Genomic DNA, 23,990 nt, shown 5'->3' with positions numbered 1-23,990 from the left:
TGTTGAACGCGAAGGCGCCGTCTGTTCGGCGCTAGATCGGTCTTCCGCGATTTGAAACGCCACGAGTACGACTCCATCAACCGCGTTCTTGTAACGCTTCCGCTTAGCAATCTTCAAGGGTATGAAGATGCACTCCCTCCCTATCTCTCTCTTGTTCCTAGAATCTCCATAGATTGATCTTGGTGATGCGTAGAAAATTTTGAATTTCTGCTACGTTCCCCAACATGAGCACCTGGTACGACGCTCCGGTGGCATTGCTACCCCAGGGCCCCCGTCCCGACTAACCCAGGAGCGGTTGACCACGAGATCTAGCCCTTTGACTTCCCACGGATGGGCTTTGACCAGTGGACCTCTCCACCCAGTTGTGTCAGTTCGGCCCATAGGGACACCCGGGAGCAACATCCGGGCCAAACCCACAACTACATCCACTCCGTGTAGACCCGACGTGTCCGTTTCCCCCCTCCAGGTGCCGGCGGCGGCGCCGTCCGTGACGGGGGCCACACCCCGGAGATGCGCACTGCCTCTTCGGACATGCCACAACACCACCTCGCATGTATGAGGGCCCGGTACGACGCTCCGGTGGCATTGCTACCCCCCCCCCCCAGGGCCCCCGTCCCGGTTAACCCTGTAGCGTTTGACCATGAGATCTAGCCCTTTGACTTTGCACGGACGGGCTTTGACCAATGGACCTCTCCACCCGGTTGTGTCAGGTCGGCCCAGAGGGACACCGGGGAGCAACATCCGGGCCAAACCCACAGCTACATCCACTCCGTGTAGACCCGACACGGCAGTTTCTCCCCTCCAGGTGCCAGTGGGCGGCTCCGTCCGTGAGGGCAGCCACGCACCGGAGACGCGTGCCGCCTCTTCGGACATGCCACAACACCACCCCACATGTATAAGGGTGCGGTACGACGCTCCGGTGGCATTGCTACCCCCAGGGCCCCCGTCCCGCCTAACCCTGGAGCGGTTGACCACGAGATCTAGCCCTTTGACTTCCCATGGACGGGATTTGACCAGTGGACCTCTCCATCCGTTTGTGTCAGGTCGGCCAAGAGGGACACCGGGGAGCAACATCCGGGCCAAACCCACAGCTACATCCAATCTGTGTAGACCCGACGCGGCAGTTTCCCCCCTCCAGGTGCCGGCGGCGGCGCCGTCCGTGAGAGGGGCCACGCACCGGAGACGCGTGCCGCCTCTTCGGACATGCCACAACACCACCCCACATGTATGAGGGCGCGGTACGACGCTCCGGTGGCATTGCTACCCCCAGGGCCCCCGTCCCACCTAACCCTGGAGCGGTTGACCATGAGATCTAGCCCTTTGACTTCCCACGGACGGGCTTTGACCAGTGGACCTCTCCATTCGGTTGTGTCAGGTCGGCCCAGAGGGACACCGGGGAGCAACATCCGGGCCAGACCCACAGCAAGATCCTCTCCGTGTAGACCCGACGCATCCGTTTCCCCCTCCAGGTGCCAGCGTCATCGCCGTCCGTGAGGGGGGCCAAACCCCGGAGACACGTGCCGCCTCTTCGGACATGCCACCACACCACCCCGCATGTATGAGGGGACAGTGCAATGCTCCGGCGGCATTGCTACCCCCCCCCCCCCCCAAGGGCCCCCGTCCTGCCTAACCCTGGAGCGGTTGACCACGAGATCTAGCCCTTTGACTTTCCATGGACGGGCTTTGGACAGTGGACCTCTCCACCCGGTTGTGTCAGGTCGGCCCAGAGGGACACCGGGGAGCAACATCCGGGCCAAACCCACAGCTAAATCCACTCCGTGTAGACCCGATGCGTCCGTTTCCCCCCTCCAGGTGCCGGCGGCGGCGCCGTCCGTGAGGGGGGCCATGCACCGGAGACGCGTGCCGCCTCTTCGGACATGCCACAACACCACCCCGCATGTATGAGGGCCCGGTACGACGTTCTGGTGGCAATGCTACCCCCAGGGCCCCCGTCCTGCCTAACCCTGGAGCGGTTGACCACGAGATCTAGCCCTTTGACTTCCCACGGACGGGATTTCACCAGCGGACCTCTCCAACCGGTTGTGTTATGTCAGCCCATACGAACACATGGAGCAACATCCGGGCCAAACCCACAGCAAGATCTCTTCCCTGTAGACCCGACACGTTCATTTTCCCCCTCCAGGTGCCGGCGGCGGCGCTGTCCGTGAGGAGGGCCACACCCCGGAGAAGTGTGCCGCCTCTTCAGACATGCCACCACACCACCCGACATGTACAAGGGACCGGTGCGACGCTCCGGTGGCAATGCTACCCCCGGGCCCCCGTCCCGCCTAACCCCTGGAGCGGTTGACCACGAGATCTAGCCCTTTAACTTTCCACAGACGGGTTTTGACTAGGTACCCTCTCCACCCGGTTGTGTTAGGTCAGCCCAGAGGGACACCTGGGAGCAACATCCGGGCCAAACCCACCGCTACATCACCTCCCTGTAGACCCGACGCGTTCGTTTTCCCCCCTCTAGGTGCCGGCGGTTGTGCCGACGGTGAGGGGGGCCACACCCGGGAGATGTGTGCCGCCTCTCCAGACATGCCACCACACAACCCGGCATGTATGAGGGCTCGGTGCGACGCTCCGGTGGCAATGCTACCCCCCCTCCCCAGGGCCCCCATCCCGCCTAACCCTGGAGCGGTTGACCACGAGATCTACCCCTTTGACTTTCCGCAGACGGGTTTTGACCAGTGGACCTCTCCACCCGGTTGTGTTATGTCAGCCCATACGAACACCTGGGAGCAACATCTGGGCCAAACCCACAGCTACATCACCTCCGTGTAGACCCGGCGCGTCCATTTCCCCCCTCGAAGTGCCAGCGGCGGTGCCGTCCGTGAGGGGGGCCACACCCCGAAGATGTGTGCCGCCTCTTCAGACATGCCACCACCTCCCGGCATGTATGAGGGCCCAGTGCGATGCTCCGGTGGCATTGCTACCCCCAGGGCCCCCATCTCGCCTAACACTAGAGCGGTTGACCACGAGATCTATCTCTTTGACTTTCCACGGACAGGTTTTGACCAGTGGACCTCTCCACCCGGTTGGGTTACGTCAGCCCATACGAACACCTGGGAGCAACATCCGGGCCAAACCCACAGCAAGATCCCGTCCATGTAGACCTGAGGCGTCCGTTTCCCCCCTCCAGGTGCCGCCGGCGGCACCGTCCCTGAGTGGGGCCACACCCGGGAGACGTGTGCCACCTCTTCAACCGGTTGTGGTAGGTCATCCCATATATAGAAACAGTTGGGAGAAACGTCCCCTCTGTATAGACCCGGTGCGGTTGTTTCCCCCCTCCAGGTGTCGGCCGGTGTCGGCGCCGTACGTGAGGGGGGTCACACCCCTTCGTATAAAATCGAAAAAAATGTATGTATGCTTATATATATTAACAAATGCTACATGTAAGTTAGTCAAATAATAATACGTAAAAAACATAAAAATATAGCTATGCAAAAAAAAGAAAAAAATACATATGCCGACGGCAGTGACCAGGGCGGGTGGACGGCGCGGTGCGGATTGATGACGTGTCATCTATGCCGACGGCAGCCGTCGGCATAGGCCTTGGTCGGTGCGGTCTGGATCGATGACATGGCAACCTTATCTATGCCGACGGCCGCCCGTCTCGGCCGTCGGCATAGATCCGACGCCGTTAGCCGCCCGTCGCGGGCGTGGTCGCTGGGCCCACAGCTATGTCGACGGCTGCTTTAGGCGTAGATCTGGCTATGCCGACGGCCTTTCTTTGCCGACGGGGGCCGTCGGCGTATACCGGGATAGCCCGACGGCCGTTGTACGCCGACGGCCTGGGGCCAGCTGTCGGCATAGTATGGAAGAGGCCGACGGTCGCTGTCGACATACTTTTGGCCGTCGGCTTAGAGCCTTGTTCCGGTAGTGTGTGCTACCTGCCTCTGTTGTTCTTGATTCAGATGTCGTCTTCGGGATCAAGCACTACGTGTTCTCAAGTATCCTCGTGCTGCACAACGTTTTGTTCTCGGTGATTATGACAGTTTGTTCTAGTGATGTTAGAACCGTTTGTTCTAAATAAGGACCTGCTCTCGAGTCTTCCCCGTGCTGCACAACGTTTTGTTCTTGCTGATTATGACCGTTTGTCCAAATGACGTTAGAACCGTTTGTCCTAAATAAGGACCTGCTCTCAAGTCTTCCTCGTGCTGAAAAATGCTTTGTTCTTGCTGGTAAAAATTACACCGTACCATACGACTTGTTCTAATAAGAACCTGTTCTGATGAAGTATCCTCGTGCTGCAAAATGCTTTCTTCTTGCTGATTTTGACTGTTTGTTCTTTAAGTTCAGAGAAAGTGCTGCATTTTTCAACCCTGAATTTACCATATGGTTTCAGGTTCAACCCTGAACTTAAGCTTACTGCACAACCTTCAACTTTCGATACCGGTTAAGTTGCAACCCCAAAGAAGATTGGAGAAGGTGTTCTTGCGTGACATGGCATCCATGATGTGGCATTTGCCCAGCAAGAAGAATCGATCATGACCTTGTTGAGTGTAGATTATTTTTTCCTCCCCGGCTCCACCGAACCCCCTATTTTTAAATAAAGTAACACTTATTTAAGTTCGAACCAGTGCCGAAGAAGATATTTTGTGATTTTTGTGCAATGTTTTTCTTCAACATGAAACTTTGCAAACATGTAGGATGCATCCCTATGTACATGTATATTTTTCTGAAAATTTTAAAACTAAAAACTTCACCTTTTGAACCTTAAAAAAGGCTTCATAAAGGCCGAGCTCCAATAGCAATTTCCACTATTTGCCTTTCATTTTTCATGTGTGGACCACAATACGAGAACCATTCATTGTTTTTTTTTTCAAGAACAAACACCCACGGAAAGGCCCAAACAATAAATAAGAAAATACGCAATAAATAAGAAAATACGTCATAGTCTTCAAAGTCTTTCAGCTCCATTTTCTTAACAAGACAGCGAAAACGTCGCCAACGTCATCATCGCAGGAAATTGCGGTAAGGAGCAGTTGCAAAAACCACACTAGAATCTCTATGAACAACGCACGCCGCCATGTGCTAGAGGAATCGCAATAGAAACGTGCCGCAAGAGGCATGGTAAATTACACGCTAGAAGAATGTGGGCCAGCGCGTATCGTGAATAAGTTGTTGGAGATTTGTCACGGAACCACCAACAGGGAGGAAGAACACACATATGAGGCTTTACAAAGAGAGGAGGCTCTCTCGTTCCACGTCCACACTCACCTAGATGCAACAATGGGATTGACTATTTTGACCGCCATTGTCAGCACCATCACATCGCCCAAAAAATTGGGTTCCCATATCTTCACGGGACCACACCCTGACAAGCCCGCCGCTGACATTGGAAAAAACATTGTCGAGACGCGAAGGAGGCCATATGGACTTATTCCAGCTTCGCGGTATTTTTGCCACCTCAACATTGCCGCTAAGACGCAAGAACAAAAACCTACACGAAATGAAAGAAACACATCATACGAAGAACAGATCCGTCTCTTCGCGCCTAGATGGCGGTTGGAGGCGGAGGGGAATAGCGGACCTGCTGGAGAAGAGGGACAAACCCTAGCCGCCTTGTGTGTGTGTGGGGGGGGGGGGGGGGGAGGAGAAGGAAACAAGAGGCGGCTAGGCGAGAAACAATCATTGTTTGGTGCCTCATGTGTCCAAGTAATGCCAAATTATTCTGTCTGTGAGATCATCATGATATACTATCAACAACGAGGCGCATATGGTGATTTAGTCAATCTTGAAACTTCACAACTCTATTCTTTAGTAACTAATGTGTGATTGTATGCATACCTGTGCTGTACTAGTGTTTTCGGAAATCCAATTTGGCTCCCGGGAGCACGTGCTCCTGCATGTGAAAAATAATTTTTGAAATGTCATAAAAATCCTAACAAATTTTTCATGTATTTATAGTCACATCCAAATGCTACCTGCAAAATTTTAGGCAAAAAGGTTAAACGTTTTGGCCTGTGCAAAAAAAAAAACAAATTTGAACACCAAATGTTATCCTAAAATGTCACCCTAAATTTGTTTTTTTCATCGACGAAACAATACTGCTCTGTTCTGTATGAAAATTGTCAAGCATGCTTGCGACACTAAACTATTTTTTCGTAGAGAGCTACTCAGACGAATGCTCTGAAATTTGGCATGGACATCACGCACTCAAGCATCTTTCACAGTAAAAAATTCAGAATTTTCTTTGAATCTTTGTAGTATTTATTTTGATTTTACTGTTCATAGGGTGTAGATGAGCAAAGCTCGGCTCCGAATTGGATATACGACGAACATGAGTTATTTTCCTTCAGATTTTAAGGCCCCGTTAGGGTACAAAAGACAAGCGTAGAAATTTTGAAAGATAAGATTCCAATAGAAAATATATCTTTGGTAACATTTGGAACAAAGAAATTGTTATTGTACATTTCTTTGAATTTTCCTATGGAATGGCTTATTCCAAATATATTTTGGAGGAAAACTATACATGAGTGTGGCATTGCAAAGACCGGGCTCCATGGAGCTCGTTTTGCAAAAAAGTATTAAAATATAGTTGTAAGTTTCAAAAAACGTCAACATTTTCTACAAATGCATATGCATATTCTTTATGTATTTATAAAATTTCATCAACCAATTTGATTATTTGTGTGCTACACAAAAAAGACATATATCTAACACAGATACTATGAAGAAAAAACCTATTTTAATCTGTGTATTTGTCTTTTTGTGTACATCACATAAGAATATATATGTTCATGAAAATTTGTAAATGTATACTACAAGTATATGTCTACATGAAAAGTTTTTACCAGATTTTTTTCAAGATGTGGAAAAGGCATTTTTGCTAAAAAAAAATAAAGAGCTCAATGGAGCTTGGCCTCTGCAGGCACTTTTCGCATACATGAGATCCTACTCCATTCTCTCTCTCTCTCTCTCTCTCTGTGTGTGTGTGTGTCTCTCTTTCTGTGTGTGTCTCTCTCTCTGTATCTACAATTAATCTGTTTTCTTACGTGACATCCAAACAACCAGTTTTCTGCATTTCTTATTTCTGGCATTCATTCCCCAAACGGGGAATGATTGTTTTTTAGTGCAATGAGTTTTTCTAGGGAATTGAGGAAAGACGAATGGAAGCACATAGCACACTCTGAGCCCAAATTTTAGCCAGCATCCAAATGGGCCTAAGCGTACCCTACGAACAAGCCCTGCACGTGGCCCATGAAAACATTCTCGAGATCTGTCAGGATAGGGCCCACCTAGCATAGCCCGTAGCCACCACGCAAAATCCGCAAAAAGTTTCATCGCCTCGTCATCCGCAGCTCCACTTTCCAGTCCGCAGTGACCGCCGCCGCCGCCACCTCCACCCGCTCCTCACCTACCCCGGCGGCGACCCCCCAGGGACACCCCGAATGGCGACGGCGGTCACGGCGTCCGCGACGGCGGCGACCCGCTTCACGCGCCTGGCGGGCGTCGCCCTCCGGCGCAGCAGCTGCCGCCCCCACACCGCCGTGCGCTTCCAGCGCCCGGGGCTCACCACCACCGCGCTCCTCAGGCCCACCGAGCTCAAGCCCAAGGACCAGGGCCAGCCCGAGACGCTCGACTACCGCGTCTTCCTCGTCGACGGCGCCGACCGCAAGGTGTCCCCGTGGCACGACGTGCCGCTCCGCGCCGGGGACGGGGCGTTCCACTTCATCGTGGAGATCCCCAAGGAGAGCAGCGCCAAGATGGAGGTCGCCACCGACGAGGCCTACACGCCCATCAAGCAGGACACCAAGAAGGGCAACCTTCGTTACTACCCGTAAGGACTCTGAAACCAAGGAAATTTCGACCCCAAATGCCGTAATTTACGTTATTGCTGAAAATATTGCGTCTTCGGTGTCAAAAGTCAAAACTGGAAGCACACAAATTTAAGTGGAGACTATAATAGCGAGCCAAATTATTGGGATTGTATAGTAGAGGCCAGATGTCAAACTGGTTGCTATTCTGAACAACTCCAATTTCATCATGAAATTGGGGGCTGTGAGGCCGTTTATAAATGGAAAAAAAAAGTAGGGGCTTGAGGTTTCGTCGACAAGAAGAGAATGCCATAAGTTTACCAAATTTTCAAGCTTTTTACTCACATCTTAAGAACGGAGAATGGAGTAGATTAGAGATGAGTAACAGTTGTTGACTTCCTATTGCACTAGCAGAAATCGTATTTTGTTTTTGGTTCCAGAGCCTTAAGTCAAGGGGACAACAGTGTGTTTTAAAGAGGGAGGGTACCATCCCCATGATATGCATTTGGTGAAAAAGATTGACACCTTTACAGTTTCAGTATCAAAGTTTATGGTTCTGGGTTTTAGAAATTTAGTGGCCATTAGAACTAAGTTGGAGATTACATCCTTCTCATGAGTTTAGCTGGTACTCCCCCCGTTCCTAAATATATGACGTTTTGGTAGTTCAATTTGAACTACCAAAACGTCATATATTTAGGAACGGAGGAAATATAATTCAATTGTCGTAACAGGCGGCTGGAATTGGTAATTTGGTTCATTTATTGATCATATGATTAAGAGAGTAGTTGTAGTCTTTAGTCAAATGTTTGCAGTCTCTTTCGACTTTATGGCTGAGACTATGGAATTATTGCTGAGTAAATATGTCTGTTGGCTGGCCAAGCCAGTGTCAAGGTTACCATTTTTATGCAAATTGGCAAATATGAAGATGCATTTCGTGTATTTTTTTGGCAATTTGATGATCCTTTGTGGAAATGCTGGCAGACAACTTAACCATGATAGAAAGATTTGTAAGTGGCAATATGAAGAGAAACACTCGCACTTGTACCGATAGTTCATATGTGTGTTCTAGTGGCACCAACTAAAGTGTTGTGGTGGAATGTCGATAACTAAGCTCTTTATTGTACTGTTTGATTGTCATTTTGCTTTTATGAAGACAAACACATGATGTTTGCTTGTCACTGTAGATTGTCATTGTCCATAACCGTAAGTGGCAAAATGAAAACAAAGACATGATATTTGCTTTTCACTGTAGATTGCCATTGTCCATAACAGTAAGTGGCAATATGAAAACAAACACATGATCTTTGCTTGTCATTTTAGATTGTAATTTTGTGTTTATATTAGCAAACCTTGCATCAACTGATGGTTGTTGTTGTCCTTTATTTAAAAGGAAACTTTGGAAGAAAAACTGGCAGAGCGGTAGTTCTTTTTGTGCTTTCCTTTGTCGTATTGTGGGAAAAATAATAGGAGATAAGTATTATTGCATCAATCGCTCTTGGGAAGCTTTACTTCAATGTAGGCGGCATATGTTTTATTCAGGGAGAGAGAAGTCCATATTATAACGAAAAATACACAGGAGCTCTTGGGTGCTCCACACCACAATACGAAAATTAATCATAAAAAATACCAAAAAAATCTGAATTTTGGGGATGCCAAACTTGGGTCCCCGATCTACTCCGGTGTGAAATTTCGTAAAAAAACGTATCCGTGGCGAAGGAAATACTGTCCGAACAAAAATCCATCTAAACAGTGTTTTTCTATACATAGGATTCTTTTTTTTGCCACGAATATGTTTCCTGGTATTTTTTTTCACGAAATTTCACACGGGGGTAGATCGGGAACCTAGGTTCGATATCCCAAAATTGTAGATTTTTAAAAAAAATTCTCGGTATTTTCTTGAACGAAATGTTCATATGGGGGTGCTCCGGGGTGCGGAGCACCTGAGAGCTCCAAATCCTCGTCCATATTATAACCATGAACTCTTCCATCTGTCTAAGATTCAATCCGGAACTCTGAGACCATCTAAGATTCAACCCTGAACTATCAAAACCAGCTAGGAATCAACCCTCCCCTCTCCTCAAACCGCTTTTTGCTGAGTAGGCCTGGTTCTGACCCGTTGACCGGCCGGTCAGAATCCCAGTAAGCAAGCCCGCTTAAATAAAATATTTACCAGAAAATGAAACTTTCCAGAAAAAAATGAAAAAGTTATGTAATACTATAGTGATCATTTTGTGAAAGTTTCACACTTTTTTTGCCAAACAGAATTAAAAATACACTTAAATTACATTTTCAGCCTTTTTTGGTCAAATTTTGAGGGCATTCTTAATTCTGTTTGGAAAAATGTTTGAAACTTTCCCAAAATGATCACTATGTTAGTGTTGATTTTGCAGAATTTTTTTCAATTCTTTTCCGAACACTTCCATTTATTGGTCAAAATGTGACCAAAAAAGGGCTGAAAATGTAGTTTATTTGCATTTTGAAATCCGCTTGGTCAAACTGTGTGAAACTTTGCCAGAATTATCACTATATTTGTGTTGATTTTACAGAATTTTTTCAATTATTTCTGGATATTTTCATTTTTTGGGGCAAAACTTGACCAAGAAGAGGCTGAAAATGTAATTTAAGTGTAGTTTTAAACCTGTTTGGTAAAAATGTGTGAATTTTCCCAGAAGTTTCACTATACTAGTGTTGATTTTACAGAATTGTTTCAATTTTTTATGGACACTTCATTTTTTGGTCAAAATTTGAACAAAGAAGGGGCTGAAATGCAATTTAAGTGTATTTTTAAAATATATTTGCCAAAAAATTCTGAAACATTTCCAGAATGATCACTATATTAGTGTTAATTTTGCAGAATGTTTTCAATTTTTTCTGGACACTTCCATTATTTGGTCAAAATTTGACCATAAAAGGGGCTGAAATGTAACTTAAGTGTATTTTTTAAGCTGTTTGGCGAAAATGTGTGAAACTTTCCCAGAATGATCACTATTTTGGTGTTGATTTTAAAGATGTTTTTAAATTTTTTATGGGCACTTCCATTTTTCAGTCAAAAATGTGGCTGCAAACTGGGATGCTGACTGGCCGGTTAGCTGTTAACGGGTCAAAACCAAGCCTATTCAGCAAAAATCGGTTTGAGGAGAGGGGAGGTTGATTCCTAGCCGGTTTTGATAGTTCAGGGGCGAATCTTAGGCAGTTTCATAGTTCAGCATTGAATCTTAGACAAATGGAAGAGCTCAGGTTGTAATATGGACATCTCTCTTTCAGGGATTTCTTCAAGATTTTATATTCTCCTATGTTTGGCAATGGGATCACTTTAAGTCTAGTTTGGTTTCCTTTTTTCGTATGCCCATCTCAAAAAATAGCAGATCTCTTGAGGATAAACTGTTCATATTTATACAAAATCAAATCGAGAGTGCTCTTAAAAATCTCTAGTTCTCTACGATTAAATGGCACCAAAACTTAACTGACCATAGCTAGGTTGTACTGATTCAAGTTAAAGTGTGTCCTTGAATATTTATTGTGCTTGGTCGTTTTTCTTGACAAAAGAAATCTTAAGCTGTTCTTTTATGCCTTATCTTGGTTCCTGTAGAAAAGGGCTTAGTGTGCATATATTTATTGAAGTGTTCATTTTCTTGTCGAGCTTTTATTTGGCGTAAGCTTCCAAGTGAGAAATTTCCCTGCTTCTTAGCAAGGCAATTGAGACATTGAGTTTACACTGCTATTGCCCCCGTTGATATATTTGTGCATTCCTATTCCTGATATCATATATTATGTCAGGTACAACATCAACTGGAACTACGGGTTACTTCCCCAGACATGGGAGGACCCGACAGCTGCAAATGCTGATGTTGAAGGAGCACTTGGAGACAATGATCCTGGTAGTTAACTTCTCTGTTTTACTATTTTTGATGAGCATGGTTTTCATATCAGCTCTATCCACTCTAATAAATCTTTCCCTTGAACTTCTTTCTCAGTTGATGTTGTCGAGATTGGTGAAAGACGGGCCAATATTGGGGATGTTCTTAGGGTGAAACCGTTGGCAGCTTTAGCAATGATTGACGAGGGAGAGCTCGACTGGAAAATTGTGGCCATCTCTCTGGATGATCCCAAAGCATCTCTTGTGAATGATGTAGACGATGTCGAGGAGCATTTTCCGGTATGATTGATGTCCTTGTCCTTACGTTTTAGTGTTTGTCCTTGTTCTCCTTTGGTATCTGGTGCCTATATATCCTTAAGGAAAGTAGGACATGCACATATATCATATGAGTGCCCTTTTCTGTTTCGAATATTGACCTCGGCTAAGTAGCTTGGGAGCAACTCAGTTGTACCTACCTCTGGATGTTTTCTTTCTACTCATTTGCCCTAATTAATATAATCCAGATATCAGTGTCAAAAATATTTAGATTGCGTTCATGGCATTGAAAAGAAAACACATTACTCCTGGTATAATTGTTGAACTCTAGTAATCCACCACATGCTTTTCTGTAACAACCACAAGTGCATTTACATGAGGCTTTATCCTGCCTGTGGTTGTTAGATTTTTATGTTATAAAAATGTGCAAGTTATCATAGCTTTTCCAAGTTCAGATCAGTTCGACAGTTGGCATTGACTGAAACCTAATGGCAACTAATTATATCCCCCATCTGTCATGCGTTCTTACCAACATTTTGCGGCACCTACTCAGGGAACACTGACTGCAATCAGAGACTGGTTCAGAGACTACAAGATACCAGACGGAAAGCCCGCCAACAGATTCGGCCTCGGCAACAAGCCCACAAGCAAGGTAAGAGGCTGATTTTAGCTCAGCTTCTTGGTTTACCCTCCTGAAACGCAGAAGATATTTATACAATATCTGATGGTATCTATCTATATCCTTATTTGCCGCAACCAGGAATATGCCCTGAAGGTGATAGAAGAAACCAACGAATCATGGGAGAAATTGGTGAAGAGGAAAATCCCCGCGGGAGAGCTCTCTCTAGCCTAGCCTAGCCTTTTATAGGCCCATGAGAAGCCAACAACACATTCTTTCAGTGACATACCTCCTAATCGTGCCGCTCTTTTGTGATATATATCTATGAACATGCTTTTCTTCATCTGCAGAACATTTCGCGTACCTGTGTGTAACAACATGAATAAATGAATAATCTGGTGGAGCGAATAAGGATTTCTGAGCAAGTTTTTCGCAGTGAAACTGAATGCTTTTTTGTCCGGTTAATTAACACGCAGCTCCGCAGAAAATGGGTCAAAATGGATCACCTTCCTGGGAACTTGGAAAGTTGGGCTGGCTGGGAGAGTGCGTGGCTACGAAGAAATGAGAAGATTCATTTGCCGAGTTCTTCCTCCTTTTTTTTCGAAAGTTTGTCTCCGTGCCGCCATCGCCATGCCTCTGGTTTTCTCTCTCAGAGGAAGCCATGCCTCTGTTGCAAGGCCTGGGCTGGGGTTGGGCTGTCAGCCAGTCAGGGTGGTGGTGTCGGCCGCTGCATGGGGCATGTCAGCGTTCGGTACACACCTGTCCTCTCCCCGGCTCGCCACCGCACCGGAATCAACCGCCACCTCCGCATCTCTCTCTCCACGTCGGCATCTTCCCCGACCAAATCATTGCACGCATGCATATACTACTACTGCATGCATTAGCCTGACCGCTCAGACCGCCTAGCTCGACCAGGGAACCGACCGAGGCAATGGCGCGGCACTTCGCGTCGGCGGGGGCGGGGGCGGTGCAGCGGTACTACTGCGGCGGGGCGTGCGACGGCGGGGACGACGGCGCGGTGCAGGCGATGCTGCAGTGCCAGCGGGTGAGCGACTTCCTCATCGCCGCCTCCTACCTCTCCATCCCGCTGGAGCTGCTCTACTTCGCCTCCTGCGCCGGCCCGGCGCCGCTCAAGTGGCTGCTGCTGCAGCTGGCCGCCTTCGCCGTGCTCGGCGGCGCCACCCACCTGCTCGCCGTCTTCTCCCTCGCCCACCCGCACTCCTCGGGCCTCCTCCTCGCCTCCACCGCCGCCAAGCTCCTCGCCGCGCTCGTCTCCTTCGCCACCGCCGTCTCCCTCGTCGCGCTCATCCCGCGCCTCATCCGGGCCAAGCTCCGGGAGGCCTTCCTCCGCGCCAAGGCCCGCCAGCTCGACCGCGACCTCGGCCTCATCCGCCGCCGCGTCGAGGCCACCTCCCGCGTCGTCCGCATGCTCACCCACCGCATCCGCAGCTCCCCGCTCGACGCGCACTCCGTCCTCCACACCACCATGCTCCACCTCGCCGACGCCCTCGAGCTCCACAGCTGCGCCGTCTGGATGCCCGGCCAGGACGCCGGCGCCGACCTCCACCTGGTGCACCAGCTCAGCCTCAGGGGCAAGGGCCCCGTCCGCGTCGTGCTCGGCTCGCAGGCCCCCATCTCCCCGGACGACCCGGACGTGGTCGACGTAATGGCAAGCGAGGCTGCCAAGGTGCTCAGGCCAGGCTCGGAGCTCGCGACGGCGAGCAGCGGCGAGCTCCAGCCGCCGGGTGCCGTGGCTGCCATACGGATCCCCATGCTCAAGGTCTCCAACTTCGACGGAGGAAAGACACCGGTGGCGAGCTCATACGCCATATTGGTGTTGGCTCTTCGCAGCAAGGCATCAGGCTCCGGTTACAGAGAGTGGAGCGGCCATGACATGGAGGTTGTGCAGGTTATCGCCGACCAGGTCGCCGTGGCGCTCTCTCACGCGGCGGTCCTAGAGGAGTGGCAGGCCATGAGCAACAGGCTTGCCGAGCAGAACAGGGCCTTGCTGCACGCCAAGCAGGACGCGATGATGGCGACCGAGGGCATCAACAGCATCCAGAGCGCCATGTGCGAAGGCATGCGAAGGCCGATGTACTCGATCATCGGCCTGCTCTCCATGGTGCGTCAGGCGAAGGACATGCGCCCCGAACAGAGGCTCGTGGCCGACGCCATTGCCAGGACGAGCACCCTGTCGCTGGCGCTGATGAACGACGTCGACACGGAGACGTTGACGGTGAACCGCATGCCGTTCGACCTGCACTCCCTGATGAGGGAGGCCATGAGCGTCGCGGGGTGCCTGGCCAGCTGCGGCGGGGCTGGTTTCTCGTACCAGCTGGAGAACGGCTTGCCTGAGTGGGTTGTCGGCGACGAGACGAGGGTCTTCCATCTCCTGCTGCAAATGGCGGGTGATGTGCTCGGTCAGCGGCGCGATGGAGCAGGGCGTCTCTCATTCTCCATCAAAAGCTGCAACGCGGACCAAAAGAATTGCATCCCGGTGTGGCCAAATCTGTCTGCAGGTTGTAGCATATGTGTTGAGTTTCAGGTCGCCATGGAAAGATCAACTGGATGCAGCCAGCCACCCAGCAGTCCGGCCAGCTCTCAGATCAACATGTGCAAGAAGATTGTGCAGGTTGGTACTCACTTAGTCGCTTGGTATACCAAAAGAAAATTTTGCAGCTCCCGGTTGTTAATCCATCGCCTCATTTCTTCAGATGATGAATGGTACCATGTGGTCGGCATCGGATGGCGAAAGCATCACCCTCATCCTGCACTTCCAGCTGCAGCAATCACACGTGTGCCGAAGAACGTCGTCATCCATCCCCCACTTCAATGGCCTGAGGATCCTGCTCGCAGACGGCGACGACATGAGCCGGGCAGTGACCCAGAAGCTCCTCGAGGAGCTCGGCTGCCAGGTCATATCGGTGTCATCAGGCACCCATTGCCTGGCCTTGCTGGGGAGCGCCGGCTCCTCATTCCAGCTCCTCCTCCTGGACCTTGACATGGATGCATTTGAGGTGGCACTCCAGATCAGGGGGCTCAAGAACAGGCGCTGGCTCCTCATAGTTGCTGCTCTCGCCGTGACCGTCGACGATAACATCCGTGAGATGTGCCGCCACTCAGGGATAAACGGCCTGATCCAGAAACCCCTCACACTGACGGCGCTGGGAGGTCAGCTCCACAGAGTCCTTCGGAACTGATGATGGAGTTATAGTCATCTCATGCATAATGCCTTTTGTGTTTCCATCACAAGACAAGGAGCTGATCCACAAGCCTCTGAGATGAACAAGAGGTAAATTGGCAAAAACAAATATTTGATCATCTGATATACAGTTTCATATCAATGACTTTGCGCGTAATTTGCGCAAATGCATTTCATCAGAAGAATAAAACATGCAATGTAATGCGCAAGAAAATGAAGGGGCGCGGACTAAAACCGAAAAAGGCAGCATACACTCACCAGTCACCAAGATAGCAGCAGCATCCCAAGCGCATGAGTCCTGGGACAAATAACAAGGAGCAGGGGAGCAGATGAACCAGCAGAATCCCCAACTGATAATGTTGTATGCATGTATATAATGTCTTGTATTGTCCTCTGTAACTGTTGTATTGCTACTTATTGGCTATTGCTGCTGCTTGCACGATCATATCACCATCTGGCTTCCTCACTGAAGATGCTTGCAAAACTCACTGCAACTTACGATCAGTGTCGTGCAAAAACAGCACTGCAACAAGTTGCAATCTGCACTATATTTGTTCTCTGGCTCTTGCTAGTCATCAACAAAACAAAAATATGAAAATGCATTTGGCATGGACGCATGGAGTGCCTAGCTTCTGAACATCAATGGCATATGAAAAATAATCAAGTGTTTAATGGCAGATCGTGGAACTGGGCATTCAGTACCGCACGTTAAGCAAATTATTTCACCACACCATCAAGCAATGAAAACCAAAAGATGCTGGGTTCTTACAGTTGAAAAATGCAGGCCTAACATCGCGGATACAGACGTTACAAAACAGTTTACAAATCGGCTGAGCATCTGAATCATTTTCATGGTCTAAGTCTAAAGGAAGGGCAAAACTAACACCTATATGAACCTAAAGCAAAGTGACAGTCACTAGACGCAGCAGACAGAGACATGCAGATTGTACAGCTACAGCATGCCGGCGCTGATCATTAAGTACTTGATAAGGTCTTGTAACTCAGCAACTGAATACAGATCTAGCTGGCTCGGCGCACCTCATCAACTTGTACCTGCAGGAGCGTTGGTTAATGGCAGTTGTGTTTGGATAACGTGAGTGGATGCTAACAAAGGAAAAGGATATCTCACGCAAAATTCTTAACAAGAGATGGTAAATTCAAGTGGTGCTGAGTGCTCAGCGGGTAAGACAATGCAAGAAAGCTCACTGGGATGTTACTATAAACTTTACTGCAAACCTGCAGCCGGTGACAAAACAAATGGAATTCCTGTAAGTATGACTCTGCAATGTAGATGTTCAGGAGAGATTTCAAGTTGGGTAGGGACAAGATGTCTACTATGGCGGCTAGAAGATTCAGGTGCTCTTAAGGAATGTGCTCTAAGGAATGTGAAACCAACATTACCCATGTATAGATAGAAGATTCTGTCATTATTATGCATAGATCAAGAAGTCCAGACAGCATCTCAGTATCATTGCATAGAAGAAGCACATAGGTTGATTTCAAGTGGGGTAGGGTCGTAGGGACATAGATTGCATAGATCGTACTGTAACATTGCATAGAAGAAGCACAATTATAACAAAACTGTTTGTGCCTTCGCAGCTACTTTGCCTGGCTTCTCAGCTACCAGTAACGTGTTGAATAGATAGCTGAAGTAGTATGTATTTGTATTTGAGAATCGGATGTGCATGGATAAATCGAATTAAGGGTTACAGTACAAGAAAACTAAGAACTTAGGAGTTGCTGGCAATTTAGAACTGATGTCATCAAGTCTGATGTAGAGAATAAATAATTGAATCTGAGATCCAAGTTATGCAATTATCTGGGCTTAGTCATGTAAACAAACCGAAACCAAGCTATTTTAGCATGCTCGAGTTCAGATTTTTCGCAGTTTTTCCGACCAGATGTTACTTCGTTCGCACTGAAGGGGAGGATAACTGCAGAATTGAACAGTATCTTCTAGCTGACGGGATGGAACAGTTGATGTGCTAATTTTGTGAAACGAAGTCATACTACCACACAAAGAGGGTTACCATTTATGACAAAATATTCTGATAGCCAGACACTACATAACAAGAATGCACAGCAACTGTAAAGTTAATGTGCTAATCTACATAACAAGAATGCACAAAATATTCTAACTCAATTTCCAAGCAATTTTACAAAGCAAATCTACTGTAATTGACCCTAAGAAACACTAAATAACAGAATGCACAGCATCTGTAAGCTGATTACCCAGCAAGAAGTTGTTAAACTGGTGAAGTAAATAGCGTACTAAGTTGTTTCCTGAAGAGCAGATGCAACATGGCGGGGTGACAGTCATACCAGAGCTAGGGGCCGAGGCCCTTAATGGCGTCAAGGAGCAGGCCGTAGACCTCCTTGGCCAGATCGTGCCGCTTAATCTGCGAGTGCACTTCTGCATCCAGCTGCCGCCTCCACTTGGCTTCGATCCATCTCGCGTCTTCCGTTGCTAGCTTTGACAGCCCCTTCTCCATGGACACCCCGGACAGCGCTGGGCCATCCGTCTTCCAGTACGCATCGAGCACCTCGGTGGCCACCGGGAGCATGGCTGCCGCGTCCGGGACGTTGCCGCGCACGCGTTCCTCCTCCTCGTCCTCCTCGTCTTCCTCCGGCGCGGCATCCTTTTCGGCAGGCAGGCCGAAGTTGGCGCCCCAGACCTTCTTGCAGAGGTCGCGCAGGCGCTGCTCGTGCCGGCTGACGACCGCGGACGGCACCGCGTGGTCGAACTTGCTCTTGAGCCGCTTCAGCTTGTAGTACACCTTGGGCTGGTCGATGTGCGGGGAGATGGAGCCCCGGATGGCGTCGAAGAGCGCGCCCATGTCCGGGAGGCCCGGGACGCGGCCGTGGCGCACGCGGAAGGCGGCGGCCGCGTTGAGGAGGGCGACCTCGTCGGCGTCGCTCCAGACCACGCCGTAGGATCTGGCGCCGGAGGAGGACGCGGCGGGCGCGCTGGCCGCGAGCGCCGCCAGCGCGGCGGCCTCCTGGAAGGCGCGGACGGGCCTGCGGAGGGCGGGCGAGGGCGAGGAGTCCCGGGGCGCGCGGGCCCTGCGCTCAGCAGGCGCGGTCACCGCGTCGGAATCCAGGGGCGCGCGGGGCCTGCGCGTGCGCTCGCTCCTGCGGGATGGGGAGCCGCGCGGGCTAGGGTAGGGCTCCGGGCGGCCGTCGTCCGGGCGGGGCCTGGGGCGGGACGAGCGCTTCCTCGACCCCGGAGGGGACGGGGTCGCCGCGTCGACCTCCATGGCGCTCGGGGCCGGCCGCTGCGTTGGATGGCGTGGGCGCGGGGGCGGGTGCTGGTGCTGGTGCGTGCGGCGTGCGGGTGCTGGTGCGAGTACGCAGGCGTGCGCGTCGTGGGCTCGTGAGGTTATCGAGTTGGGCGCTCTGGAGGCCGGGCTGGGGTGGGGTGACCAGAGGCAGAGCGACAGGCAGCAGAACGTGAGCGTCGGTTTGGTTTTGGAGAAAATTTCCTGCCTGACACGCCGCAGAAACGTTGGTATTTGCTCTCATATATGCCGCGGATACATTTTGTAAACTTGCTCAGACCTTTCTAGATTTGACTTATGACAAAACTAACATGCAATGTGATTTGAAAATGGTCAAAGTTTGGCGTCGATGGGCCGACTGGTGCAAGTATAGGATCGGTCACCTCCTGGTTCGTAAGAGCATCTAGAGCCGGGCGTCCCAAACCAACATCAAATGCCCGGGCGAACGGACGTCTCCTCCATCGTCGTGTGGCGCCACTCCGACGGACCATGTAGTGCCCTAGCCTGGTTATTTAAGCCGACCCCCGGCACCGAAACCCTACCCATCCACACCCCCCCTCCCCTCCTGTTTGCCGCCGCCGCCACTTTCCGCTCATCGTCCGCCACTTTTCGCTAGTAGCTATGCCCCTATGCCGTCGGGCAACTTATCTAACGTCGGAGCACCGGCTGCAGCTCCTTGAGCAGGTCCTGGCAAGGAGCGAAGCCCGGATAGCCGCGGGGCTACCTCTGGATGTGTTAGATCCGGAGGAATAGGGGGAGGAGCACGAGGGCGGGGAGGAGGAGGAGAAGGACGTGGGAGACGTCGGGGCCGCGGATCCGCAGGCGGAGCAGCAGGCGATCCTCGGTTGCCTCCGGTCAGAATTGGCGGTGGAGGCCAAGCGGCGTCGTGTGCAGGAGGCGAAGGCGGAGCACGCCACAAAATGGTCTGCAGGAGGTGGAGGCGGAGAACGCCGCGGACGTCGACAAGATGCTCGCGACTATGGATGAGGAGGAAGAGGAGCCGGAGCCCTCCTACGCGCTCGACACGGACATCATGGACATCCCCGACGACGAAACTTAGTTTAGAATAGTGTGGTGGACGTACTACGTAGGAAATCTTTTGCATGGTTTGTACGGATCTAGGGGTGAAATATGAGGTATTCAGATGCATATCACCAAATATGAGGTGTGACCGCAGACGCGCCCGGACGCGTTCGCATGCGTTTGAGGGGCCGAATTCGCCAAGTCCGGATGTAGATGCTCTAATATGGCATGTGACAGAGAAAACTGTCAAATCCCTCGGCAGGGTTCATGACGACATCGGAAGTACCAGAACGGAGTTTGCAAACACAATTTACCCAGGTTTGGGCCTCCAAAGAGTAATACCTTACATCCTACTTCTTCTCGTTATTCATGATGAGGGGATACCTCGTGTAGAGGATTACAATGGCGTACAGGATGTCTGTCGAGAGTTTGGATATGAGATTGGATGATGAATGAAGACCTATACCTCCCTTTATATAGACAGGAGAGGTCTATGGTTTACATGGGGGGAGGATAAGGTCGGTTCTGCCGCCGCCCTCCAACTTGGAGAGCACGCACATCGTCTTCGCCTCTTTAGGGCTTCCTGATATTCTTTGAGCTTGGTGGGCCCCGTCCGTGGTCGAGGCCGGGCTCCCTTATGTCAGGTACCTCGGGTTCAGGACCCTGTCAGTAGCCCCCGAGCGTGGCGGAGTGTAACACCCCGGATACAACTTTCCATATTCGTAACTCCGACTCTTGCCATTTCCGGCCATGTGATTTATTATTTCCTCCGTGGTTGGGTTTCTGTCTGTTGTTTTGCATTTTGTTCTTGTTATGCATCTCATCTCATGTCATCATGCGCATTGCACCGGCATCGTTTTCATAAAACTTGCATCCGTTCGTGTTCCGCCGGTTCTCTCCGTTGTCCATTCGGAGTCCAGACACACTCGCACGCGCCCGCGGCACCTCCGAAATATTATTTTGTTAGTGGCATAAAATTGTTCTCGGAATGGGTTGCAACTTGTCGTGCGGTCTTATTATAGTGTAGACAGGCCGCCTGCCAAGTTTCATCGCATTCGGAGTTCGTTTGACTGCCCAACAGTTAAATATATAACCGCGATATAGTCGGTATATTCGTCGGATGTTTCGGTCTCTGAAACTGTTGCCGGGCTGCCTTCTCTTCTCTCTTCTCAGCCCAACCCCCCTCCGCACAGCCCATCTAATCCCTCTTTGCACAGTGCATCGAACCCCCTTCGCAACCATGTCCGAAACTTCCCCGAACCCGACCCGCACGGTCATGATCGTTGGATCCAGATCATCCCCCAACATCCCTAAAACATCTCCGTTTTATTATTTGGACTCCCTAGCCTATTTTTTTCGAACCGTCCGATTACGATCGGAGGGACCTATATAACTCCTACCCTAATCCCCTACCTATATATAGTCTAACCCTAGCCCTGTCCCATCCATTCCTCCCCTATCCTATCGCCACCGCCGCCACTTTGTTTTCCTCGGGATCCCTCCCAATCCAGCCGACCCGACCATCTCCCTCGTTTTCAGCGCTATCCAATCCATCGATCCACCCAACCAGCAGCTCCTTCTCTGCTCCGACGAACCTCGACGCCGAGCACCAGCAGGAACTGCTCGTCGTGCCCCCTCCTGGTTCCTTTCTCTCCCTTCTCTGGTTCCTCCCTCTGCTAAGCTGGCTCTCTCTCTCTCTCTCTCTCTCTCTCTCTTTTGCTGAATCAGGGAACACCATGGCCGCCTCCGACCTGAACTCCTCCAGCGCGCCCCTCATGCAGCCATGGACGCCTCAAGCTAGGGCTTGCCTTGCCGCCCTTGCAAGCATGGCCTCGCCTTCGCGCCTCCGACAACTGGCCTCGTCGTCGCTGGCAACCCCAGGCCAGAGCCCCTCGCCGCCCTCTCCTTTTTCCCCCGCCTCCACCTTCTCTCTTTTCTCTGTCTCTCCCTCTCTCCCGCTCTGAACTCTCTCTGTCCCTTTCTTCAGGTACCTCATTCCCTCCGACAGAACGCACGGGAGCCACCTCCTACCGTCGCCCAGATCCGCCGCCGCGCCGTCCCGGAGTCCCGCAGCCGCCGCCTCCGGCGATTCCTCTGCTTTCCCGTCTCTGCATCGAGCAGTGCTCGATCCGGTCGCCCCCGTTGACCGCGCATGTGCGCCGTCCGCGTCCAAAACCAGCAGCAGTCGCGCCAAGGCCCAGCCGCATCAGATCCAGCAGCCCCCCCAGTCGGCCTGCCTCTGCATCGACCAGGCCCAAGGCCCAGGGTGAGCAGCCCCCTCCAGATCCCCCTCCTGTGCACTGTTGGGCCAATCAGTTTCGGCGCGCGTAGGCTTTTTTTAGCATCCGTGAATTTGTCTAATTATCCAGCGATTTACAGTTTTACAAAAAACACCCTGTAGTTCATGCATATAATAACTCCACAACCGTGCATCGGATTAAAATAATTTATATATGTAAAATGCTCAGAAAATTGTGTAGATTAATAATATGCCACTTTCATCTATGTTAAAAATGTTTAACATGCTGTTTGTGTTTATTTTGCATAATGCCATGTTAAAATGCTTTAATTCATAACTAATTAACCGTAGCTCGGTTTTAAATAAACTTTATATGTAAATGGGGTGGAAAAGTGCCTAGTTTAACATGGTGGCATTGTTTTGCATGTCTAACAATTCTAAAATGTGGTTTAGGACAGAACAGTACCGAATCTAAAATATGCATATGGGGATTTTCCGGACTTGTTGTTTGTTATTCCGGCCTCATTTAAACTTGTCTAGATAGGTAGTTTTTTTCATATGCTTCACCTCTTGCCATGTTTAACAACATTTAATATTGTTGGGTACATAACCGAGATCAAACTAAATAATTGCATGTGGTGTTTTGTCAATATGCAACTCGTTGCATATTGAGCTCCACTTAACTTGTAGTGTTGTTTGTTGCACCTTGCCATACCATGCCTTATTAAACCGGACATGCATCATACTTGTTTGTGCATCATGCCATGTTTATGCTCGTGCATTTACCATGTTGTTTGTCCGGTGTTGCTTCTTAGTTCCGGTAATGTTGCGATTGTGAGGATTCGTTCGACTACTCCTGTTCGTCTTCTTCATGGACTCGTTCTTCTTCCTAGCGGGATTTCAGGCAAGATGACCGCTACCCTGGATCTCAATACTATCATTGCTATGCTAGTTGCTTCGTTCTATCGCTATGCTGCGTTACCTATCTTTTGCTCATCAAGCCTCCCAAATTGCCATGAACCTCTAACCTTTGACACCTTTCCTATGCAAACTGTTGCTTGGCTATGTTACCGCTTTGCTCAGCCCTCTTATAGCGTTGCTAGTTTCAGGTGAAGTTGAAGATTGCTCCATGGTGGACAGGATTTTGGTTTGGATATCACAATATCTCTTATATTATTAATGCATCTATATATTTGGTAAAGGGTGGAAGGCTCGGCCTTATGCCTGGTGTTTTGTTCCACTCTTGCGCCCTAGTTTCCGTCATACCGGTGTTATGTTCCCGGATTTTGCGTTCCTTACGCGGTCGGGTGATTTATGGGACCCCCTTGACAGTTCGCTTTGAATAAAACTCCTCCAGCAAGACCCAACATTGGTTTTACCATTTGCCTCACCACCACCTACATTTCCCTTGGGAGTAATTAACCCAAGGGTCATCTTTATTACAGCCCCCTGGGCCAATGCTTGGCTAAGTGTTGGTACGAACCAGAGCCACTTGCAGCGCCACCTCGGGGAAACTCGAGGGCTGGTTTTAGTTGTACGTAGTGTTCATCCGGTGTTGCCCTAAGAACGAGATATGTGCAGCTCCTATCGGGATTGTCGGCGCATCGGGCGGCTTTGCTGGTCTTGTTTTACCATTGTCGAAATGTCTTGTAAACCGGGATTCTGAGTCTGATCGGGTCTTCCTGGAAGAAGGTCTATTCCTTCGTTGATCGCGAGAGCTTGTCATGGGCT

The 23,990-nt window shown here is 50.1% G+C and overlaps 3 protein-coding genes across 4 annotated transcripts; 2 read left to right on the top strand and 1 right to left on the bottom strand.

Annotated features, from left to right (window-relative positions):
- The first annotated feature begins 7,286 nt into the window (after window positions 1-7,286).
- On the top strand, window positions 7,287-12,958 carry LOC123138423 (soluble inorganic pyrophosphatase 6, chloroplastic). The gene is made up of 5 exons (XM_044558401.1): window positions 7,287-7,789; window positions 11,544-11,644; window positions 11,741-11,922; window positions 12,452-12,550; window positions 12,659-12,958. Exons 1-5 carry the CDS (start codon window positions 7,401-7,403, stop codon window positions 12,749-12,751), a joined length of 864 nt encoding a protein of 287 aa, XP_044414336.1. The 5' UTR covers window positions 7,287-7,400; the 3' UTR covers window positions 12,752-12,958.
- A 103-nt stretch (window positions 12,959-13,061) lies between these two features.
- On the top strand, window positions 13,062-16,059 carry LOC123138421 (ethylene receptor 4). 2 transcript variants are annotated; one of them, XR_006469153.1, is made up of 3 exons: window positions 13,062-15,149; window positions 15,232-15,809; window positions 15,900-16,042. XR_006469153.1 is itself a non-coding variant. In XM_044558399.1 (2 exons), exons 1-2 carry the CDS (start codon window positions 13,449-13,451, stop codon window positions 15,715-15,717), a joined length of 2,187 nt encoding a protein of 728 aa, XP_044414334.1. In that variant the 5' UTR covers window positions 13,062-13,448; the 3' UTR covers window positions 15,718-16,059. The 2 variants fall into 2 exon arrangements, 1 of the variants encoding a protein (XP_044414334.1); XM_044558399.1 differs by having other exon boundaries at window positions 15,232-16,059.
- Window positions 16,060-16,436: 377 nt separating this feature from the next.
- On the bottom strand, window positions 16,437-19,138 carry LOC123138422 (STOREKEEPER protein). The gene is made up of 2 exons (XM_044558400.1): window positions 18,042-19,138; window positions 16,437-16,772 (listed from the first exon to the last, which is right to left on the bottom strand). Exon 1 carries the CDS (start codon window positions 18,974-18,976, stop codon window positions 18,047-18,049), a length of 930 nt encoding a protein of 309 aa, XP_044414335.1. The 5' UTR covers window positions 18,977-19,138; the 3' UTR covers window positions 16,437-16,772; window positions 18,042-18,046.
- Window positions 19,139-23,990: the final 4,852 nt, after the last annotated feature.

Source organism: Triticum aestivum, chromosome 6B (assembly GCF_018294505.1).
Source record: "Triticum aestivum cultivar Chinese Spring chromosome 6B, IWGSC CS RefSeq v2.1, whole genome shotgun sequence".
Taxonomy (NCBI): domain Eukaryota; kingdom Viridiplantae; phylum Streptophyta; class Magnoliopsida; order Poales; family Poaceae; genus Triticum; species Triticum aestivum.
The sequence above is the reverse complement of the archived record's forward strand: the minus strand, read 5'-3'. Positions and strand labels throughout refer to the sequence as shown.

Coding starts and splice junctions, on each gene's coding strand:
- LOC123138423 (XM_044558401.1), top strand. CDS start 7,401: ATGGCGACGGCGGTCACGGCGTCCGCGACGGCGGCGACCCGCTTCACG. Junction 7,790..11,543: donor GGCAACCTTCGTTACTACCC/GTAAGGACTCTG, acceptor ATATTATGTCAG/GTACAACATCAACTGGAACT. Junction 11,923..12,451: donor ATGTCGAGGAGCATTTTCCG/GTATGATTGATG, acceptor GCACCTACTCAG/GGAACACTGACTGCAATCAG.
- LOC123138422 (XM_044558400.1), bottom strand. CDS start 18,976: ATGGAGGTCGACGCGGCGACCCCGTCCCCTCCGGGGTCGAGGAAGCGC.
- LOC123138421 (XM_044558399.1), top strand. CDS start 13,449: ATGGCGCGGCACTTCGCGTCGGCGGGGGCGGGGGCGGTGCAGCGGTAC. Junction 15,150..15,231: donor TGTGCAAGAAGATTGTGCAG/GTTGGTACTCAC, acceptor TCATTTCTTCAG/ATGATGAATGGTACCATGTG.